The sequence below is a fragment of the Tinamus guttatus genome, unplaced genomic scaffold, assembly GCF_059628265.1.
Source record: "Tinamus guttatus ecotype Peru unplaced genomic scaffold, ASM5962826v1 Tinamus_guttatus_pri_ptg000674l, whole genome shotgun sequence".
Lineage (NCBI taxonomy): Eukaryota > Metazoa > Chordata > Aves > Tinamiformes > Tinamidae > Tinamus > Tinamus guttatus.
In genome coordinates this window covers 2,227,116-2,251,121 of record NW_028289208.1, presented here as the reverse complement: position 1 = coordinate 2,251,121, position 24,006 = coordinate 2,227,116, and the positions used below count along the sequence as shown (strand labels likewise).

The window sequence follows — 24,006 nt, the reverse complement described above, 5'->3', positions numbered from 1 at the left end:
CAGTTGAGTCCCAGCATATGGTTGCAGGGGTTTCTTAACTACCTGAGCAGTATTCAGCCAGCAAGAGCTTTAAGGAGCGATAGTAAGATGGGACGTCTGCTGGTTCCTGTATGCCAGCTAGAAAAGGGCATACTTGCATAGAATCAGTTTGTGCTCCTTCTCCCCCTGAAAACAGTGGAAGGAAGATAGTGCTGTTGTGTGACCCCGAGAAGAGGAAGGAATCGAGGTGCACGGGGTACTCGTGGAATACGGGAAGTGGTGGGACTGTGCCACCCAAACGTAAGAGTTCAGTTCTAAAATTACAGCAATCCAGAATTTATCCAAACCACAAAGATAAATTTAACCAAAAATTCTGCTTGAGCAATAAAAAAAAAAGAGAAATGGACACGAGCAAGCTATAGCCCGAGAGGTTTGGCCTGTGCTAAACCAAAGGAACCTAAGAGAGGGAGGGATGTGGATAAAAGGCTCTGCAGGGCTGTGTCAGTGCATGGTGCACGTTGCGTTGCGTGCACGAGATGCATTATGTACATTGTACAGTCTGAGTGCAATTCCCTGGGAAATGTGACTGGCCAATTTTAAAACTTGCTTAGATGAACTGATGAAATACCGTAAAAATGGTGCTGTTTTAAATGATTTCAATTCACATTTTCTTCCTAAAAAAAGACTGCCTGTTGCCATCCTCTGAAGGCGCTTGTAGTGGGATGAGCAATATGAATAATTAAGGAAAATGGGTATGTGTGCTCCAAGAGGAGACAATTTTGGTATTGAACATCCTTTATTCTTACATTTCTAAGATGAACTAAAAGGACTTCTCATTTCTCTAGATTTCTCCAGATTTCCCATCCTTAACGTTGTACAGCATGCCTTTTCTCCTGTCTTAATGACATCCCAAACTTTTGTTGAAAATAATTGATTGAATTTAAATTTCCTTAAAAGTTTAAGAGGTAATGTTACAGTATAAATTTCCTACCAAACACTAAGTAGGGAAATATCCATTAGTGAAATTAACTACAGTTTCTAGGTAGCTAACAATGTGCAGTATACAGTAGGGCATGGCTAATGAACACTGCAGTGGGTGATATTTCATTATACAAATTAATGCTCACATTTTAATGGGAAAGTCACATAATGAATCTCAGCTTCAGTGACAGCAATTAGAGACACAGATTGTCCCCTTCTGGACAAGGCACTGTTTAGCAATAAGCAGCTGTGTAAAAAGTCTTCAGGTTTACAACATATATATATGCTTTGGGGGAATTAGTGTACAGTTTATATTAATGTACTGAGTCTTCCCTGCAAAGAAACAACCATATCTATCTCACCGTGTTTTAACTAAGTAAAGACATGTAGAAAGACTAAATAAATACTGTAGAGGAGCTATGAATAAATGGAAATATTCAATTATAAAACTTTCTAAAAAATCAAATATTTCACTGTAATGCCAACTGCACAATAGAAAACCTTTAATACCGTGACTCCAAAGCATCAAAAAACTTTCCTTCTATGGGATAGGGGCATTTTCATCATATTTAATAGAGAAAAATTGCTAGTAAAGGAAAGTAGTAAAGAGAAGAAGTTAACTAGTATTTCTGACAAACAGATTAATTGTGTGGTGAAACATGTGCAGGATCCAAAAATAATCCTACAGAACCTTTGATATTCCATTTGGTTTAAAAAGTGTGAAGTGAATGATTAGAATGATAAAAGAAATTACCATGTAAGAATAGGCATAATAATGAACTAATTAAACCATACAGCAATTCATTTCTAAAATATCTACTGCACAATGGATAAAATAGGTTATCAATAACTGTTTCAATGGCAAAATAAAAAATGATATGAAATGTTTTCAATATTTTCGTTAAGCAGTATTCACTGGAATTATAAGATGGTTAATTTCATTTGTCTTACACACAAGAAAACTGTATTTTGTTTAGAAGTGCATAGGATCAAATTGTGGCTGTCACCAATCCAGTGCTGGCTGCCAGGGCGAGCAGTGGGTGGTGGGGTCCTTGGAGCAGCACCAAGAGGGCTCAAGGGGCATCATCCCCATGCAGACACTTCAGAAGTCTTGCTGAAAAACAAAAACGAAAACAAAAAACAAGGGGGACATGTAGGATGCACTATAGATTTTTAAAAACTATATGTGATAAGTATGAATAATTAAATGAAGGTGCTTACAGCAGTAAGTGCAAATTGACAAGAAGTTCAGGGATTTGATAAGTGGAACAAAAGGAAACAGTAAACAAACTCTGGTGGCTCTTTGTGTTACGGGGAATAGCAAAAAACTCTATAGGTCTCTCTAGTTTAACAGATGTTCTTTTCCTAGTACTGGACAAGAATGGATAAGAAGTTATCAGCTGTATAGAAAACTGTAAATATTCTGCTACCTTTGGTCAGAAAGGAAGCATGACAACTTCTAAGTGTTTTCCAATGACATTGTACTTCATTTCTGTCCTCCTGAGTAGTGAGGATGTTATACTGCAGCTCACTGTGCTCTGCCCTTTTTAGAGTGAGTAAGACTGGATAGCTCATACTCCAAATCATTAAAGTTGATTTAAAAAAAACACATCTTGCAGCACAGTGTAAGTTCCAGATCACTAGTGGTAGTTAAAGCGCTCAAGCTATTCTAGAATTCCAAAAAGAGAGACTAGTAAGAGAGAATTTTAAGAGAGAATATAAAAAATTATAAATGGGCTACCCTAACATCAGTTTTAAGTAAAGTTAATTTGATAAATAATTAAGAAATGGTAACACTAGTAATGCCAGTTAATATATTTTATGAAACTAAGTTTCATCAAGTTTCCCTGTTAAAGTTGTTGATACGTAGTTGATAAAAGACTTTTTGATGTAATAAGCTCGCAAAAGCTATTTTTTCTGTATGACACTGTTGAAAAATAACAGTGTACATATACAAAATAGCACATAGACTGGCAGTTCCACAAGCAGTGTCATCATTTAGTCTAGTCGGTATTTTATCATTATTTGGAAGAGTATATACAATCACTGTTGGGAAAATTTGCCAATGGCATAAAAGTGGTAAAAAAATAAAAAGCATGGGGACAGACTGATTAGTCACTTAGTCATTTTAAATTAACAAGATGTAAAGGAACAAATAATGGAGGCATTGATGAACTGGCCTTAGGATTATGGTAGAGAAGCAACAAAATGTGAGCTCTTAGCTGATTGCTCTAGCTATGGGTATAAACACAGTTTTTGAATGTACAAGAAGAAATTTGAAATTTCATATTACCCGTAATGTAAAAGGGCTCTGAAAAATTTGTGAAGGCCATTGCACTCAAGAGTGAGAGCAGAGGGAGACGTGAGCAGTTTACAATCTGTACATGCATTTCTTAGGGAGCAGATTTTTGATTTAAATAAATCATTTTAATCTAGCAGAGAAAAATGTAACAAGATTCAGTAGAAGGAAGCAGAATCTGGACAAATTCTGGACAAGTTAGAAACGAGGCGTACATTTTGAATAGTGAAGAGTAATTAACCATTCAAACAGTTTACCTAGGGACATATTGGATTCTTCTTCATTGCTGTGATTAAAACAAAACAGAATGTCTTTCTAAAGTATGTTTTAGTTCAAATTGTAGTTATGATTTTGATGCGCGGATTATCACGTAGGGGTCTTTGGCCTGTGTTGTATAGCAGATCAGACTAGATGATGATAATTGTCCCTTCTGGCCTTAAAATCTGCAAATCTATTTATAATCTGGCTGTGGTCTCCTTGCACAGCCCGTAGCAGATAATTCCAATGACTACTATGATTAGACTTCATTGTGAACAGGACTGGTAGTAGTTTGAATAGGTTGTACATCTGTGTTGTTTATGCAACACACTGTATCAATAGACCTGTCTCTACTGGGCAACATGTCTGTTTCCAGTTATCTACCAAGTTTTTGTAGAGATTTTACAAGCAGCATTGAATTTTATTGTTTTATTGTATCCTGATATAAAGCAGTTCTTGTGAGATGGCTTGTGTCTTGTAAATCAGAGTTGTAGATAGATCAGAACCGTGATTACGTTGCCTAGATAGTTGGTCTGTATCAGATGCTTTTTATTGTACACATCCAAATATTCACTCTTTCTACTCAGCTGTCAAAAGGTTTGCAGAAACACAAACGGAGCCAGAGAATTAGCAAGACCAGGTTGTTGTTACCTTTGTAGACTGTGAAAAATGCCTCCTGGATATGAAATTCAGAAAAGGAGTTTGAAAAAGCTATGTTCCCGCACCCCTACCCGGTAACTTCAATTTATGTGAATTAGTATTAAGGGTTAAATAACTCATCCAGACATTGCTTTTGGCAATATTACCAGTCATTACACAGGGATGAATCCTAGTATGGGACACAAACAGGTTTTCCTCTAATGAGAATTGTGCCTTAGTGCTCTTGTCCCACTTCTATTCTTTAAACACCTACTACTGCAGTGGCACTTAGATACCTGGAAACTAGGGATCTGCTGAAACTGTGGATTTGATTTTGGATGGCGTGGTTGAGGTTAATCCCCACCCACCCAGCAGCTAGAAAGTAGGTTTCATCATTTCTACAGGGACTTATCTGGCTCATTGTTGATCATTAATTTGAATCGTTAAAATAGCACCCAAGAATGCTGCACAATTAGTGAATTTAGAAAGTCCTAAAACGCTACATTTGAAAGATTTGAAGATGATCAAACCTACTCAATGCTACTTGCTACTCTCAATGCCTGCTCTTGAAGTAACACTAGTTAAGATTGCCTTGAAGTAAACTAATATTGGCAGTATTTTCATTTAAATTAGCAAAAATTAACCCACAGTTCTGTGCAATTCCCCTTGAGCTGTGTTATTTGGCTAGTCCTGTAGCATAGAGGTGGCTCAGTGTTTCATATGTTGAGTCCCAGTTCAGGCCTCCAGCCTTAGCTCACCTTTTTGGCCATTCACGAAGCAGGAGCACCACATAGGCAGTGTGCTAAGGCTAGCAGGGATTGGAACCGTTCATCACGCTGTCTCAGGCAGTGTTTTCTTTCCATCCATCGCCTGTGGGGCTTTCGGTGAGCTGCCTGTGGGGCTTTCGGTGAGCTGCCTTCAGTGAAAGAAAGCTCACTCACTGGAGAGGCCTTTGAAAGGAAAATGTAAGGACTCCAGGGTTCAGCAATTCAAGATAGAAAGTATGTTGTTGTGCACAGTGCTTTGGACTAAAGATATTTGCAAGTGCAAAGTATTATTAGTATTTTTACCAGCTGGCATATTTTAACTCACTTATGCCCATTTTTAAAAATACTGATTGTCGTGAGCAACTCCTGCGTGCTTATGGTGTGATCAGTGCAGCCTCTATTGTGGACTGGCCGCAGGATTCGTGTCCCTGGGACCTGGGACACTCTTCCTCGTGCTGCCACTTGACATGTAATGCACACACGTCCTGCACTGCCATTAGAATAAAAGGAAGTGATCAATATAATTGTGTTAAAAGATTTCCATAAAGGCGTAGGGGATGCAGGAGAAGAGCTTTTCAATTAAGAAAAGTGAAATCTCCAAAGTGAGAGCATTTGACCTTATAAAGTCTGGTATTTGTTTTTCGCCAATCTGATTAGTTCTGAGGCAATACCTGAAATACCGCGTTTGCGTTGAAGGTTGCTAGTGCCTGTTGTTTAGGTGGCAGTAACTGGTGAGACAAGCATTGGAATAGCAGAAGATGGCTCAAAAACCTTGCGGTATGTACACGCCTGCGGGAATGTTTGTCCGCACTGTGCCGGGCAGCACCGCCGTCGGAGTTTACACGCTCCCCAACAGCCCCCAACAGCGGAAACGTGAACAACCAAACAGCCTGTGCCTTCTGCCCCCTTGGCCTTACCAAAAATGCCTCCAACAGAGGGGTGCACGTGGACCTCCCCTTGGAGGAGAGAGGTCACCACTGATGGGAGCCATCGCAGCTTGGTACTTCTTGCACTTCAAGCGTCGTCTCCTTTTGTGCAAGTCACACCAAAATGCAGCCCTGGTTCTCATGGGTGGAATGACAGGAGTGACAGCACCTGAGCAGGTGCCTGCAAAGTCCCACCTAAACGCTGAAATCTGATGGATTCCCTTGCGCTGTGCAGAGCCAGGCCGAGCACCTGAACTGCACTAATCTCTACCTCCTCCTCCTGTGCTGAGCACCTATTGTTGGAGGTGCTGCACTTTCCTCCTCTGAAAAGGTCGCTTAGTGTGGGTGGTGTGAAGCTATCATGTCTCGTGGTTTAGCTTCAGGATTATATTACGGATTTAGAATTTCCACTGCTAATAATTAGCTGTGGCGCTGTCGGCATTGCTGTAGCATCGAGCCCTGCGCGTGGTCGGTCAGGCCGCTCGCGCGGGGCCATCCTGACGGCTCCGGGCTTGGATCTCGACTGTGAGTTCCTGTGATCAGGGAGAGGGGAAGCGTCCCAATTCTCGCCCATGTTTCAGTTCAGCCCTTAGCTTAAACAAACAAACAAGTTTGGAAGCCTTCACTTTTGTTTTGGGTAGATTTTTGAAGTTATTTGAAAATAAGTAACCTTCCCGCTGCTTTAGTGAAACTACTTAATATTATAATTTTTAAATCTTATTATGGAGGAAGCTTTAGAAACAAATATTTCCATTACTAGCAGAGGAGGGTTACTGTCTTTCAAATCACTTCAGAGAAAAGGTCCACAGAGAAACTCCTCCTTTTCAATCTCCTCCATAGAAATAATTGCCAGTATTGACAAGGCAGGATTAAAGAGAGGCTCACAGGTCTGTGTCACAGGACAGGTCCCAGTCTCTTTCAGAGGCTATTTCTGTACTTCTTCCTCTAAAAGAAATTTGTGGTTGCTAACAAGTGTGCTGCACAGATTTACATGCCCAATTGTTTAGACGTACATTCCTTTACGGTGCATATGCATGATCATATTTCAATATTTATTATATGTGCAATATCTTCTAGCTCTTTTAAAGTATAGGAAGATCAATAAAAGTTTAGTATGGAATTCTAATATATATCTAATTCATGAAAATAATCTTATGTTTTAAAACACTATGTAAGCTGATCCTAGAAAAGCGCTTTTGATAGGTAAATTACATGTTTTACTACTCGAGCATTAGAAATGCCATTAGTACAAATTTAAAGGACTGCAAAATCTAGTAGATAATGCTAATTTCAAATACAGAAACTAAATATATTTTGTACCTTTTTATTACTCATTTTCTTCTTAATTTTATTGACTACTTTTTATTTTAACTATATGTTCTTACATGCTGCAGTCATAATGTACTGTAATGATATTAATATTTTATAGAATCTGTATTTATAGTTCTTTATTTAGAAACAATGCAGTAGGTCTGCAGATCTTTGAATCCTTCTGGAATGGTGCCCTCCAAATAATGATAAATTACTTGTGCAGTATGCCATTTGCTAATTATATCCATGATTTACTGCAGAGCAAGACTTAAATCATTCATTTCAGTCTTGCGTAACAGTGCCATAAAATTTTTAGGTTTAAAAATGGTTTCCATGTGTATAATTTAAACAAATTTTAGAGCAATTGTATACACAAAATATTGCAACCATCCATTTGTTACATTCTTTGTCTCTCTTTTTTTTAAACTTGTACTTTTAATGATTACTGTGGTTGAAACTGTTATGCTTCATTTTCATAATCATAGCTTTTAATTCTACAACAGTTTTCTACATGTTAGATTAAGAAAAAGATAGCTAATTGTGTGTAGATAGCATGTCATTCCCAAATAGCCCCACATGCTGGAAGCCCCTTTTAGAAATGTTCACTTTATGAAATTAGCCTTCAATTAAAGACATTTCTTTTTAAAAAATGAATTATTAACTGTAAGACCTTTTTGTTTTCAATCAGCTAACGTTGTTTTCTTTTTTTCACTCAACCATGCACCAAAGTGCAGTAAACTCTCTCTCTTTTTATTTGTCTTTTGATACTTCCATACAGGTGAGAAACCTTACAAGTGTCCTCATTGTGATTATGCTGGTACGCAGTCCGCATCCCTGAAATACCACCTGGAGCGGCATCATCGGGAGCGACAGAACGGAGCAGGGCCACTCCCGGGGCAGACTGCAAGTCAAGAACACAAAGATGAAACATCGAGTAAAAGTTCTGTGTTTATTAGACCAGATATACTGAGAGGAGCCTTCAAGGGGCTTCCTGGTATTGATTTCCGGAGTGGCATGGTCCCGCAGCAGTGGACATCAGGAATGCTTTCTTCTGGAGATCAGCAAGGACAAGCAGCTGGCATGTCATCTGAGGTATCTTCAGAAAATATGAAGGGTTCAGACATATCTTCCAAAGGAACACACTTCTCTGAACTTGGCCGTGCTTATCAGAACGTGGTTGGGAATGGTGTGAACTTCCAAGGGTCTTTGCAGGCTTTCATGGACAACTTTGTCCTAAGCTCCTTGAAGAAAGAAAAAGAAATGAAGGATAAAGCCCTATCAGATCCTCTTTCAGCAAAAGCTCATGGCTCAGATGGTTGCGAGGAAAAGATAAATAGCAAGTCTTCACAGCGAAAAAATGAAAAGTCACAATACGAACCTCTTGACTTATCCATAAGGCCAGATGCAGCCTCCCTCCCTGGTTCATCTGTTACTGTGCAAGACAATATTGCTTGGCATGGCTGCTTGTTCTGTTCCTTCACAACTTCGTCTATGGAGCTAATGGCTCTGCACCTGCAGGCCAATCACTTGGGCAAGGCTAAACGTAAAGACAACCTCCTAGGGAGCAGCAAAGACCAATCTAGAGAAGCTTCAGCCTCACTTAACAAAGTGAGCTTGCTTCCCTCTTCAGTGCAGTCCAGCAAAGAGGCTGTAGTTTCAAACATGCTTAGCCAGCTGGACTCAGCTTCAGAGAAAATGACCCAAGGACAAAATAAAGAAACTCTGGGAGAGCAAAAGAACCCTGCCTGGCCCAGCCACCTGGAGTCTACCTTTTGTAACTTTACAACAGACTTCTATAAGCAGTTTGGTGTTTATCCTGGTGTTATTGGCACAGGAGCACAAAATTCTTGCACCGGTAATGAATCTGAAGTAAAAACACAATCTGAAGATGACCAAAATATTTTGCTCTCTGACTCTGTAAATAAAAGTGCTACTGACGACCTTTCTGACATAGCTTCATCTGAGGATATGGAATCTTCCAAGGAGGAAAACATTGAAGATGAGGACATTGAAACAGAACCAGAAATTATGAATAAGCAGTTGTCTGCCCTAAATAAGGAAAGCGGTGAAGGAGGCGACAATATACCAAGTGCCGTCACCTCGCAGTCCACGCAAGGGCTCGTGTCTCCGCTGGCGCAAGCTGCAGAAAAGCAGTGGCACAGTCAGAGTCTTCTGTCCTCCCACGAAACTGCACAAGGAGTGATGAAACCCGACCAAGTTCAGGGTCCGCAGGTCCTGGAGAAGCAGATGAACATGTTGTCAGTCCTAAGAGCTTACAGCTCTGATGGCTTAGCAGCCTTTAATGGACTTGCAAGTAGCACAGCAACTAGTGGATGTATCAAGAGACCTGACTTGTGTGGTAAGTTTTAGATCTTCTTTTAGACCATTTCAGAAAACACTTGTGCAGAACCATGAAGCTGCTCTTGAAATATACTTAGTCATGTTTGTTAGTAATACTTTTTTTTTTTTAATGTTAAACCCAGTGGGCCAAATTCTAGTCTTATATGTGGTCTACTCCATTGAAATCAGCAGTGCTGCATGCATATACTCATACAGGATTTTAGAAAGAACTTGCTTTTTAAATTAGAGTAGCAGCAATATAGACTATCTGTGCTAGTGGCATCTGAAGGGGATACTTACTGCTTTAGCCTACTCAAAGGAGGAAAAAGTTTCAAAAAATTTACATGGTAACTTGCAAACTTTTCAGTATTGTGATATAAGTAAGAACACAAGAAAAACACTGGATGCTTTGCCAAGCAAACCTTGCTTTCTCTCTCTCTTTCTTTCTCTTTGCCTTTTTTTTTTTTTTTTTTGCTTTGAATTCAGGTGCATTCAGTTCCCACAATATTAATGAAATCAAAGGCCAAGTGGATGGAATGCTTCCACTTGTAGTGAGGAGTCATTTTTTTTTCTTTTTTCTCCCTGCGCCCCCCCTTTTAATTACATTTTTGTGATTTGTTTCAATGGCACACACACAGCGGTTGCCTTTGACCATTCTCACTGTTCTAACTCGAGGTTGTACCAGTTTTGATGTGCCTGATTAAGAGCATGCCTCCTAGTAATTAACAAAAACCTACCAGACAAATGAAAACACCTCTCACCCTTATTAACCCCAGATTTACAAAATTGCAATCTTACTTCCTCATATCACACATTATATTTGATAAAATTGAAAGTTAAATCCATTTAAAACAAATGAGATTGAGGATTTTTCAATTTTATCTCCAGTTTTGTAAGCATAGTTCTTGTTGGAGAAATATTTTGGAGTGTAAATCCCTTGAAAAGAAGTACCAGTTTAAAAAGCAGAGTCAGCAAAGGCCACAAAAAATCAGTAATACTCTTGTTTCACTTAACCTTCAAACTAATCAGAAAACTCATTGTCAGAGCTGAACATGCAGAATAAAATGAATTCAAATTAAAAAAAAAAAAGGAAAAGAAAAAAATAATCAACAGTAATAAAGCCTGACAGTTTAAAATGTAGCCCTAAATCTGCAAATACTTGGGATGGTTACCCTGTTTAACTTAAGGTTAGCAGGAGGTTTGGTCACCTTTACTAGGAAAGGATGTGTTTAAGCCAGATCAGGAGTTAGACTTGGTAAAAAAGCATGGGCTGTTGAGGACACATAGCCCCTCCTTAGGCCTCTCTATCTGCTAAAGCCGAATCACCAGTCCCCGTGTTTGCACGGCCTCCCCTAAAATTTCTGCTTGTTAATTCACTGAGAACTAAAAGAGCTGGAAATATTTAAAGATTCTTCAAAATCAGTTGGTAGATTCCTGGCATTTTGAAACCAGTGGATAGCTGCATTTAGTTTGCAGCTGGCAAAATCCTGCCTGGAGTTCTTTTTTGCTCTGTACTCATGGAATATAGTCAGTTAGTTACAAAAACAGAAAAATATGGCAGAGAAACAGCTATTTAAAACAAGTGAAAAAAAAAACTAATATGAGTTGTTCTGTTTAAAATACCTATATACTTCTTCCCAGACATAAGATTTTTAAAATGATAACAAAAATATCCTCAAAAATTATTGAAATGAGGTCCAGTTACCTCCTTTTTTATTTTGTTTTGTTTTATCTTCCAATCAATTCAACAGACATTTTATGATGACTGAGTTTTTATGAATTTAAAGACCATATCGCTTTCACAAGCTCTGCCCAGTGATAATGCATTCAATTAGAAATATGAAAAAAAAAACACAGAAGCTTGTCTGTTCTACTTTTTAAGCCATTTTTAATGGAAAATGCAGTGCGAGTCCTCCTTTCTCCCCCTCCAAAAATAGCATTTTAAAATTCTTAACCGACATTTTATTGAGCATTTGCAGAACATATGTATTAATGCTGACTGTTTAAATATATTATTTCATTTTTTCTCGGTATCTTACAGGAAAAATGGATGAGTCAAGCCCAGTGTCAGGAGTTCTTATTTATTTGGTTGGGTTAGATACCACCCACTGGAAAGTAGGGTTTTGGGGGAGTTTTCATTTTCTCAGTGACATTTTGTACTGTGAAATCACACTCCATCTGTGCATGCCAGTGTGGGGAATCTCACCTGATGTCTCTGCGCTCGCAGATCAGCCAGCAGGAGCGCTCCGTTAATTTATTAGCTTTCCCTCTTGCACAAAGAGCATGACCCCCGTAATGGATCCCTTTGTCCCTCCAACTGCTTGAGAGATCAGAAAGCCTCAGACCCATCTCCAGGACCCAGTTCCAGGGCATGATTCCTGTGCTCTTTTGTATTTTGGGAGACTCTGTGCATTTGCCTTTCTTTTTGCGACCAACGACATGTGGTTGTTGACATTTCAAGAGAGCGCTGATACACTTGATATACTCCTTGCACAGTCAAGATAGCAAGGCCTGATGCTCTTTCCACAATCAGAATAGAGTTGAAATAAAACTGAAATAAAATATCTCAGCTTCAGTTAGCTGAGATTACATCTTTGATTGGCCACACTAATTAAGTTATATTTCTGACTGTAGAAAAACAAGCTGGGGTTTTCAATGATCCATATGGTCAATCTCACTTTTAGCTGGCAGATTTTACCTTGAGATTATGGGTCAATTTCTAAGCACAAATCTTGGCATAAAAAGGCTTAATTTCTAGAGAGAATTCCACCAACACATATTGTTGTTTTGAAAAGTCGCCCCAACATAAGGGAAGAAGTGACAGTTTCTCTATATGTAAAATCAGAGAGACTGATGATGTACATGCACATAATTCATTTATGTTTCTATTACGCTTAAGGCTGTAGGAATGAAAGGCACAATTAGGAAGGAAAGAACCATAATTATTGTATGATATAGAAACTTCCATTTCAAAATGCCACTGAGAAAAATCACTTTTTTTTTATAATATTTCTCCTTTACATACATAGCAGAATAGGAAAGAGCAGAAGGAAAGAATTCCCTTGTTTGATGAACTTAGGGTTACTCCTAACCTTTTAAATGTACCTGCATTTGGTTTTGGAGTCTTAGGTGGCTCTTCCTAAGAGATGAATGTAATTAATGTTAATCCCTGCTACCACACAATTTCTGGGCGCAAGGCCGTGTCTTCCAGAGCTCAGTGGGGAGCAGAGGTGCAGGGTGAAGGCTCCCTCTCTTTGTAGCTGTCTGGGAACATCCAAGTATTCTGCTTTCAGATCCCTTTGTTTGAGAAGTCCTAGTCGTCCTGTGAAATTTGGTCCTACTTTGTATTTAAGGACTAGATCTGTTTTCCTTACCATTTATGCTCTTCTCTTTCTCTGCCTTTCTTCCATATATGTGCAGTTATCTTGCAATAATGCTCTGCCTCCTGTTCCAAGTCACTAATTTACACAAGATTTTTACAGTGTTTATTTATGCCAAGACCCTTTCCTTTCTCTTCACCCCTTTAAATCTTTTTGCTTTGTGTCTAAAATGGTAGAATATCCCCACTTGCATTTTCTGCTTGGGATGTACCTAAGCTTTCAAAGAACAGCTGGTGGACTGCAGAGCTGTTGGCCAGAGATGGTACGAGGCATTAACTGGTTGCTTAATGGGTTAGTGCTATGGAAGTCACACTTAATGATGTCCAAAAACATTTCTTCCATGTTGTCTTTATAAATCTAATTTGCTTCCATTCATGCTTGCTTTCCTCTGCAATTAGTGCTGCTCCCTCCTGCCTAGCTCCACCCCATTATAACTTTCTTCACTGGGTGAAAATAGAGACGGGCCCTTCTTACGTTTAGCAGCAGTGTTTAGGGTCTGGTCCTGTCACGTGCTGAGCACTGACACTTCACATCAGAGCAGAAAGTGCTCGGAGTGGCACGGCAGGACTGCAGCGAACGGCTGCGGCTCCCAGAAATACCTTCCAACTGCGGCACTGCCGCACAGACAAGAGGGCTGGGCAAGGGGAAGATAGATTGTGGCACATTATTACAGCTTTATTGTCGCATAATTATAGTGCTCTACCCCAATGTTTAAATAGTGAATTTAGTCATTGTAAATTGCTTATTGCCACAGGTGTCAAACCCAAAAAGATTCCAGTGCTCGCCCCTTCAGAATTAGCACCCACATATAAAATGGAAAAAAAAAAAAGATTTTTAATTGTTTGTGGTCAGTTTCCTTGAATCGTTATTGTAGCTCTTTTAAAATGTAAAATCCATATTAAGCAGAAGCAAAAGGCCTGATACATTCCAAGCTTCTAGGATAGCCAGGAGATAGCGAGAGTCATCTTTATTGCAGCAAATTCTAGTACACTTGCCCATTTAAACTATCTTGTAAGGCACTTAGGCAACAGAAAATGTTGCCCCAATCTGCACTTGAAAGAGCAACCAGAATATTCTTTTCCTTCAAGACAGAAAGAAATGCTACCCGGGTTTTAGTGCAGGCTTTTTCTTTCCCCCCATTATGGTGATTTTGAAGAGGTTTCTTTAGTTTGTTAGCACTTTGAAGGCTTGCTTTTAGTTTCAGAACTGTACTGCCGAATGTGAGATCAGACCCTCGGCCTCGGTTAGGCTTCAGCTGCACTTCTGGATGTTGTAATGCCATTTGCATGGCAATATCAAACCAAACTCATATGGCTTGCTTCCTTTTTTTAATTAACTGGGAATGCCAGTGATCCAGTGAAGTTTGTGTTGCTGGATAAAAGGGCTGGTCTGTGAATAGCATTGTATTTGCCAAATGGTTCGCTAGTCATTTCAGTACAAACAAATGGATGGTGTCTGTAAGTCTGCAAACACTGTTGACATTTAGCCTTGTTTATGTTACTTTCCTTTTGCTGCATATTTTTGGCTAGAAAAGATACTGTCTGAATCAACAGTCACTTCCTAAGTAGAAGCTAAGGACCCAGTCCTGCATCCCTCATTCTTGATGAGTGGGACTGCTTATGTGACTAAGGGTTGCAGAACCAGGTCCTGTGTTTGACTTTAAATTTCATAGCTGCATTCATGTAACTTAATTTGATAATACTTTGTTGTAGCAGCAAATTAATCTGGTGATGAGCTCGGTACCAGTGTTTTGTTTACTGGCGAAAACTCTTATTTCCCAACATTTTGCATATCGCAGCGTGACAGCCCCCTTCCATTTACGTTTCTGGACGTTTCCTCCTCAAATCCCCGGCGGCGCTCCCGTGTCCGCAGCGGGAGCCCTCGGGATGCGCCGCCATTCCCGACACCGCTGGGCAACCCCAGCACAGAAAGGCTCTGCCGTTCTTTGCAGAGACAAAATAACCACGGGAGCTTAGAGCTGGAGGATCTCGCTCCAAGCTTCAGCTCCTAAACACTATATTCTTATTGTTTTGCTCATATCCGGGTCACACTGAAATTATAATTTAGGATTAGGCAGAGGCATGAAGATGTTTCCAGATCTTTCCAAAGTGAGACAATGCTCTGGTTTGTGTTTGGGTTCAGGAACATACATTCTTGTGCCCGAGGTATAATATTTCCTGGAACTACTCATAAACACAAACAATTTAGACATCCTTGTAAGTCAAAACTAAGTGTACAATTAATACCTATTACGAGGCCAATTTTAAACAATTAATTTGACAGCAATTATAATTTTATTTTACAGGCTTTCAGAAATAAATAACCAAATTCATCTTTGTAATTTAAGGAACTTGGAATATCTTTATGCAGAGATGATCTTGTTATGCACAGTATTGCATATCTGGAATATCTGGGGTTTTCTCCCTGTACCTAGGTAATTGTAGTACCAAGGATAAATAATTATCTGAGGCTTATTAATTGTTTCAGCAAAGACAAAAATTATATACCTTAAGTGTAAGCATTAATATATGTATACACAATACATCCGCAATATATAACAAACCATCATAATAGTGCAAAAATAGAGGTCTTGAATATGTTCTGTTATTTATGTGTTTGGCAAGCTTAGGGAATGGACTTTAGTATGAGTGAAAATTCTCTTAACATTTTTAAGGTTATTTATTGTCATTTCTATTTGAGTTTTTAATGGTCCTGTATTTTGTAATGCTTTAGCAGGAAAAATACTGTAGTTATCTTTTTTCATATTCTTTAAGCAATATTTCTAGCTTAATATATTGTGCCAGGTTTTCCAATATTAACCAAGAAAGACAGTAAAATTCAATGAACAGCACTCTGACATCCACAATTTAAAACCTGTGATTGAAGTGAAATGTGTAAACTTCTAGTGGGTTATCATGTGCTTTGGAATAGAGTATTGTTGGAAGTAATTAGAAAATATATTAAGGTTTCCTGGTAATGAAGGTATGTAAGTTTTAATAATTGTTGCTTTCTGAATAAGTGTCAAACTATATCTTTAAATGTATATGGAGTTACAAGTTAGGTCACTTCTGAATGGAATGTAAAACAATACTAAAATGCTTCAATAACTTATCTCAGTGTTGCTAATAAAAAGAAAGCTGTTAACCATTAGTGCAGTTTTGAGTCGTTTTGTTAATTCATTCAAAAAAAACTCTCTAAGAAACTGTTGAAGAATCTTTCGGTAGACCAAAGACCACTCCTACAATCGCAGTTTGTGCTTTGAGAGGCAAACTCTGCAAAGCAGCTTGTTGGCCTTTTAAGGATATTTATTAAAGATGTGGTCTGCAAAGAAGGGAGTGGTTTGTCGTGAGAAGAACGCAACACGTGGCTAGTGAGGTGTGTAGCGGGACGTTAGGCTTCCCCCTCTGACACAGGAAAGGCCGCGGGACCGTGGGACCTCATTCACCTCTGTCACTAGCGAAACCCAGAAGAGAGTTTTTGGAGGCCATTGGGTTGAAAAAAAGGGTTACCCTGGGTGGACTAAGTGTGTAAATATTAGTGGACTGGGTTCCTGGCCAGGGTGTTCGGGTCCAGGCCTGCCGCTGGGAATGTAGCCTTAGCGAGTGATGGATGTACAGCACCTCCCTCCAAGGAGAGGTACCACGAGCTGGCGCAATGATCTTTCTTGGTTAATCTTGCTTTGTCTTATATTAAGCTGCAGTCCTCAATACTACAGCTAGTCCTTAAGTATTATTCTTATTCCCCGTGCAAAGAGTACGTAATGTGTGTCCCTAGTCTAGCCCGGCCCTCAGAGACCCACAGGATTCACCTGAGGTAACGCAAGCGAAAGATGACAAGAAACCAGTTGTCCCAGTTGCAGTAGCCTCCGTCAGGCCTATGGTAAGTGTTTCCAGGCCCGGACCCACACGTGGTGGCCTAATGCCCGGTGCACCCGTTAACATGCAGGCAAAGTTAAAGGAAAACACGACTAGGGCTCCCAGTGTCACATCTTCATTAGCGCTGTCACTTTTGAATAGCATATTGGCACTTTCTACTTATTCCACCAAAACACCATGAGTCAGGACCTGACATTTCAGTGTTCTGTGTCATACTGAGAAAAATCTGTAGTTCAGCAGTAGGACAATTATATTATTTTGGAAGGGCTAGAAATAATACAGCATTTGTGAGACAACTGTAACATTTATCCAGACTCAGTGTGAGATTGTTCTTCCTTTTATTTGGAGAGCACTTCCAAAAAAAGTATCAACTATGAGCAAAGAAAAAAGACAAGAAAAAGTGGCAATTATGAATCCATTTAACCCCCATAGGGTATAATCTCATCTTGTGCAATACCACTGGCTGTTAGATGCCTAAACTTCTATGCAGTGAGCTGTGAATGTAGTCCTTATTGTCCTGTGGGCAATATGACTAAGGAAAAAATATCTCCATAATACAATGGAACATTTGTCTGAACAGCATAACCTAAGGTCCATAACATCAAATCTAAAGTTGTAATTATACAGCTGCAGTCACACCACTCAAATGAAGGCTGTGTCAGCACTTGCATTGTATGAGAAATGCTGTTTTCAAGGGTTGATGAGTCATATGCAAAAAACATTTCTCACTAAACAATTGTTCTGGTTGTTCCAAAGTGGCATCTAGGTACAGGCCTTTCACCAGCGGGACATTCCCTGCCTCCTGGGATATGCCCTGCCGCAGCTTGGCGGTTCCCGTGGGCAGGGAACGTGTCCTTTCCAAGGAGGAAGCTCCCGCCCTTTGGGTTCTGCGCATTTTGATTATCGGCAAAACAGAAAGGAGTGTGAAAAATTCCAGGGCGGGTGAGGGCTTCGCTAACGAGGATTATAGTATGGTAAACTTCTTCCTGATAGGAAATTACTATTATTATTATTATTTTCTGATTTGTCATCAGCAGTGCTGATTTAAGTTCTCCAGTGTGAGCACAAGACTCCTGTCACTCTTCTGCTTTTCTCATATTTATTTAAATGGCCCCTCTCGGCCTAGCAGTGACTTTTCTTGCCAGTTGCAGCAGTCCTGGGTTTGCAGGCAGCGAGCGAGCAGGAAGGGGGTTTATTCACCGTAGCCCCATGGCGGTGAAACAGCAGCTCATGCGTCCCGCAAGCGTGACCATGAAGGAAATGCTCCTAGGGCCTAGGAACGAACGCCAGAAACCCCGGCAGCCTTCCTGCCACGTGTTGCTTCTCGACGCGCGCGCTGCACGCGCGCGACCGGAGCCCTCCCGTGGGTCTGGGGCAGCAGGTGCCCCGCAGGCCGCCCCGTCCCAGGGCCAAGCGTGGGCGCTCTGAGCCCTCGAGGGGCAGCTCTGCAGCGCCGGCCCGCACAGACCCCGCTTTGTGCCGCTGCCGAGTGTCACGCTGGGCATCAGAGAGCCAATTGTTCCTTAATTATCTCTTACTGAAGGAAAAACCCAAGACGTGTCGGGGTATGTCTACGACTCCAGCGGAACACAAGGCTTTTAAATAAGATTCGAGGAGGGGAGCTAACGTGCAGAGAGGGACAGACTTCACTACTAAAGCCGGCCTAACAGTGGTTCACTTGCTGGCCACAGGAAATAAAATCCCTAAGTTTTCTGCTTTGGAGTCTCTATTGTGTAATGGGAAATAATAGTACTTATCTCCCTGGTAGGAGTGCTGTGAGGATAAATGAATTAATTAATGTTTGTAAAGTACTTTGAAGATGAAGAACATTATATAAGTCCTTAGCCTATAAATGCTTCCTCCTCTGACATAACTACAGTGGCTATAAAAATTTATTGGTGAAAATAAACACATATTGGAAATACGTGTTGGATACATACACTGTTCCTACATCCCGCAGCGTTCCCGAACACGGCTTGCTCAGCAGCACGCTGCCGTGGAGCCTGTGCCCACATTTGCCCTCAGTTCAAGCCAAAAGGCAGGTGCTCAGGAGCTCTCAGCACCTGCAGGAGCTTCCCGATGTGCCGCCCAAAACGTCTTTCAACCATATCCATGAATTCCGACCTCAGGGCTCTTGTAACAAGTGCCAGCAGGGCAGAACGGCCAGATTCGAATCTTGACCATGGCCACAGCACTCCAGCCCCAGCCACGTAGCCAGAGCCCCCGCAGCGCGGGGCGGAGGCGGCGGAGGCTCCGGAGCCCCTTGGGGATGCTGAGGCCGCGGGGCGGCGAGGCCGCGCGGGGCTCCCTATGGGGCAGAGCCGCTCTGCGCTCCGTGTGTCTGTGCTCCTCGTGTCCCCCCCTCCTTTCGGTGTCACCGTCACTCTCCGAGCTGCGTTCGCCTGGAAGCAGATGGCCAGAGCGGGCTGTGCAGGTCCTGGGGTTCTTACTCATGCGCTCTGAGCTGGTGGCTGAATTGGCTGGTGCATGGATTTTAATTGAATGGCAGTGAGTTCAAATCACTGCATGTAATTTAAAATTTGTATCCCCTGCTTTTCACGTTACTATCCTAGCTTAGTTCTTTTTGCCTTTCTTTTTATTTGTTTGTTTTGTTTTGTTTTAAGCCAGGAAGTGCATTTGATCCAGAACATTTCACATGCATAACAAGGCATGTTAAGAGGATGCAGGGAAAGAAAACCAGCACTTCAGCCATATAGAGATGTGACATTTATCAAGAGAGACATGTAAGAAAAGGTTTGTGCATTGAAATGAACAAGTTAAAGACGAAATTCAGGATTACTCTAGGGCTTTCCTCAATTCACAGCTGCCACATAGATCAGTTTATGAACCTTAGGAGAAAGGACCACATTAGCCCTAATTGTGTCGTGTTTCACTTGTCCCCCGTTCGGCCAACCCCGCCGCAGCCTGCGTGCTTTGCTTTGCTCCCAAGCCCCTTCGGAGGGGGAGTTTGTTGCGGTTGAGGCCGGTGCTCGCGGTGCCGCGGTGCCGCGGGCAGGTGCGAGGCTCGCGCGCGTGCCCGGCTCCCCCCTGCAGCCGGGAGCCCCCCTGCGCAGGGAGCCACGAGGGCCACGGCTTCTGCCAGGCCAAGTGCACCCGTGCCCCGAGGTGCCAGAACAACCCGCCGTCAGCTGGACGTCCCTGAATCCCTGGCACCAAAGAAACACCCAGCTGGGCTTCCAGTTCTCACACCCCCCTAGCAAGAGGATGGTTTGATAACTGAAAGGTTTATGGGTGTATTCACTAATCGTTATATAACTGTACATCGGGGGAAAGAAACAACCAGAAAAGCTTTCCCAAAGGATGGAGGTGGGAATCCCATTAACGTGACGGCTCCCTCTTTAGTTGCCGAAATGATTGACAGCTGGATAAGGTCAGAACATGAAAACCAAACCGTGGGGGACAGAGCGGGGAGGGGAGGGGGCCCAATCAGCTGAATAAAAAAACGAGTGTCAGTGCTGGGGAAGGAGAAAACCGGCACTCCCACCAGAAAAATCCTCCCCTCTGCTCCCCTACTGTTTGTTTGGGGAAAATGCTGCAGCTTAATCAGAATTATTTACAAGATAATGGTCCATTGTTTGTAGTAAGACAGATGCTGTCTGTGGGAATTTGGTGTTTTATGCTCTGTGCTTTACAGTGCCATTGCTGTGTACAGATGGGATCACAGTGGTATTGTTGTTATCCATTTTTTGGAAATTTGGAGGATCCTTACATTGAAAGGAGGCTCCTTGAATAGGAAAAAAAAAAAAAAAGAGTTCTTGGGTCCAGAACTGGGATTTCTTTTAAGGTAGAATTGCAAAGTCACATGTTTGATTGGAAAGAAGAAGAAAAGGTGGAAGCACTTTGCTTTGGACATAGCAAATGAGGATAAGGGGTTCCTAGGTTAACTTAATTTGGTGGAGATAGATGTGTATGCAAGATTGCTGTTCTCTCTATGGACGGGTCCAGGGTGTTCTTCCAAACGTGAGGGGATGAGCTCTGCTGGGATCTGCTGGTGCCTGGCAGAATCAGCTGATGAAGCACTGGTGTGAGCAATGCACAAACCCCTCCTGCACGCGAGAGCTGGGCTGGCCTGCTGGGCGCCCTGGCTGCGTGACCGCGCTGCGGCGCTGCCCACCGTCCAGCCATGATGCCACTCAGCACACTGAGCACTTCACTGCCACTAGAAAATGTGACCTCGGCAATTTTATGGGTGAAGCTGCAGGAAAGGAGAACCGGGTTTTTACTGAGTGAAGGGAGCTCCGGTGAGGCCAGGGGTGAGGGCAGCACCCATCAGAGCTGGCACCCGGCAGCTCCTCCAGCTCCTGTCCCAGCAAAGCCCTGAGAGCAGCCGCGTGCAAAGCCCCACTGGGACATGCAGCAAAGAGCAGCCTGATGCAGGGCTCTGCTGGGCCCTCATCTGCACGTCCATGCCTGGGGCTCTCGAGCAAAATCTGCCTTTCCTTTCCCACCCCAGGCCTAATGCAAAACATCTAAGACGAGAGATTCCTCCTCAGGTCACTGCCCTTTGGATCAAGACCTGCAAGCCTTGTACATGTGTGTGCGCGCGTGTGTGTGTGTGTAACCACCTCTCCAAAACTTGGCTTTTTGTGTGAGATAGCTCATGGTACATCAGCAGAGGCCGGTGTGCACCAGAGTCAATCAGGAGACTACAAATCGCCCAAAAAGTTCCCAAGGGCATTTTGAACATCCACATCTGGTATTCCAAGATCTGATAGCTTTCAGGTAAAACAGAAACCAATGAACATAATCAAAATAATCAAGCTGTCTTCCCAGCACTGCAAAAAGTTTGAGTTTCCCAGGGAAAGCAGAGGGCCTGGGGAAGGGGCAGGGAAGAGAAGGTAAGGGAGGGGAAGGGAAGGGGGTGGCTCGTCTGCAGGCTTCATGGCATCGTGTTCCTCTCCCCTTCCCAACATTCTGCTGGGAGCCCGCCTGCCCGTGCAGAAATCGCTGCTGGAGCAGCCGGTGTCTGCCCTGTGGGCTCCATGTGCTGCAACAGGGAGCCCGAAGAGCATCAGACGAGAAGTGGAAACCACTGTCAAAGAAGAGAGACTTCTCTATTTTGCGAAAGGGGGAGTTTTCCAAGGATATCTGTGAGGAGTTAGAGATTGTAATTCCTGAGGCCTTAAGTCCTTTCCCTGTGATTGGGAATTTTTCTTCTCCATGTCTCCTTGCTATGAGATTTCTAAAGAGTGGACAACCTACTCCTTAACTAAAGTAAAACTCAGAACAGGCCGCCCTGCCCAGGGCAAAGGAAGGGCTCCTACTCACAGCAGCAGGTTGTAGGTCAGGCCCGTAAGCCTCCCTCAGAAATAATACTAGAACATTTTATGTTTTCCAAGCTTTTCCAGTAGAATCTTTGTAGGAAACCCTAAGTTTTTTTCCTCCAAGTCAGCATTTATTTGCAAAAATCTTAATTTTGCATTTTCTGACATTTAAACTTTTCAGCCTAATGTTCTAATAAGGATTCTGTCTGTCTGTCTAAATAAAGCTATGTTCTAATGAGGACACCATCCATCTCTCTTGATAGAGCTGTAACGACTTCCAGCTTCAGTGTAATTTTAACTATGCTTTTTTTTTTTCCCCACTCTCATCTCCCCACAGCTCTTTTTGGGGTGTAGATTATCCATTTTGAAACAAAGTTTTGGAGAATCTCATTTTGGATCAAATGACAGAGCTATTGTGTGAGCCTCTGCTTTCTCTGTGAAAAGGGGGATTTTGCTCACTCCCAGTAGTATGCTCAGTGCCTGCTTATTTGCAATTTCTGTTCATAAGACTGTGGGTTTTCATGCCAGCGATTTTCTGTTTGAGTTATTGGAGTAGGGAGGTTGTGGGAGCATGCCAGTGTCAAAGGTTGTCGCTTGAATGATAATTAATAACATTATCAGACTGATTATGTGTTTAGATGTCCAGAATCAGGAGTGAATTGAACTTGTTAAATTTAATTTCTACCTCAGAATATCTGACTGTTTTCCATGGCTCAGAGACTGGAGTGTTCATGAGGCTCACATTTGCATAAAGGACAAAACCGTGAATTTAAAAGGGCAACAACTAATGAGAATTGCTGAAATTCTTAGCTTCTGGCTTCTCGTGCAGGGCTTCTTGTATAGTATTGCTCACATTGCTCTCGCCAGGGAGAAGAAAGCATAGATTGGTTGCACGATAATGTTTATAGACCTTACTTTCATTGTGGCAGCCTCCGTCTGAAACGTCGAGTCATTTGAGATCGGAGATTATGTCTTTTAAGGTCTTGAAGAGCCGTTTCACATGCGACCGATTACCTCTGTCAGGGAAGGGAGAACTGGGTCCCACCTCAGTGGGTGGGATTTGAACTCATGCTTTCAGAGGTCAATAACAGGGTTTTTAGACCTTTGTGCCTCTTAGTCCCTTATAGCCAGACCTTTTCTGTTAAAACTGTTTAAATTACAAACCAGTAATAAAAGGATCATATGTGTTTCCCACTGAACAGGTTCTTTAAGGCTATTATGATAATTAAAAACATATGGTGCCTACACAAGTCAGAGGGAAACCACAGATGTACAAATTAGGTATTATATAAGGTTTTTCTTTTTTGCCCTTTTGAAAACAACAAGCTGCAGAAGTACAAAGACACAAAGATGGTGATTTTTGGAGAGGGTAGGTAGGTAGCATTTCGGCTTTTTAATCATGAAATATGCAAACCTCTTTTCCTATACTTAATCAGAGCAAACTCTCTCAAATACACAGGAAAAAAAAAACCATAGCATAAGACTGCAGTATTTATGGAAGGAATAAGGAAACACTTTGTTTCATACAAGTTATTGAAGACCAGGAAACCTTTTGCATTTTTTATGATGTTTCCCTGCACAGACACAGAGGATTATATTTATTAAATATTGAATTATATTGAAATTGGATTGATGCAGCCAAAGAAGGACATTTCTTTGTATTCCATTTTTTCTCCTTTTAAAAAAGGGAAATGTACTAATATTGATTGCGGCACAAGTAGTCATTTGTTTTAATTTAAAAATATAGGATTGATTTTGAGAAGGTGATAAATACTGCTAATAAAAAAATTCAAAATGGGGATTTATAATGATTCTCTGCTAAGTCAATGGTTTAGTGAGGCTAACTTATAATAAAAGTAGGAACATGCTGAACTATCCATAGCTAATGGGTTATTTGCCATTTGCTAGCACTGCAAACACTCATCGGTTTGCTGGGCCCCGCTACAAAACGTGAAATTTATGTCAC

At 41.6% G+C, this 24,006-nt stretch overlaps 1 protein-coding gene across 1 annotated transcript in view; it reads left to right on the top strand.

The window, feature by feature from the left end:
- The window catches only part of ZNF536 (zinc finger protein 536), a 226,351-nt gene that overhangs the window by 103,872 nt on the left and 98,473 nt on the right, over positions 1-24,006 (top strand). The window contains exon 5 of the mRNA XM_010214264.2: positions 7,939-9,519. Within this exon, the coding sequence (XP_010212566.2) occupies positions 7,939-9,519 (1,581 nt within the window). The remainder of the gene's footprint in view (positions 1-7,938; positions 9,520-24,006) is intronic.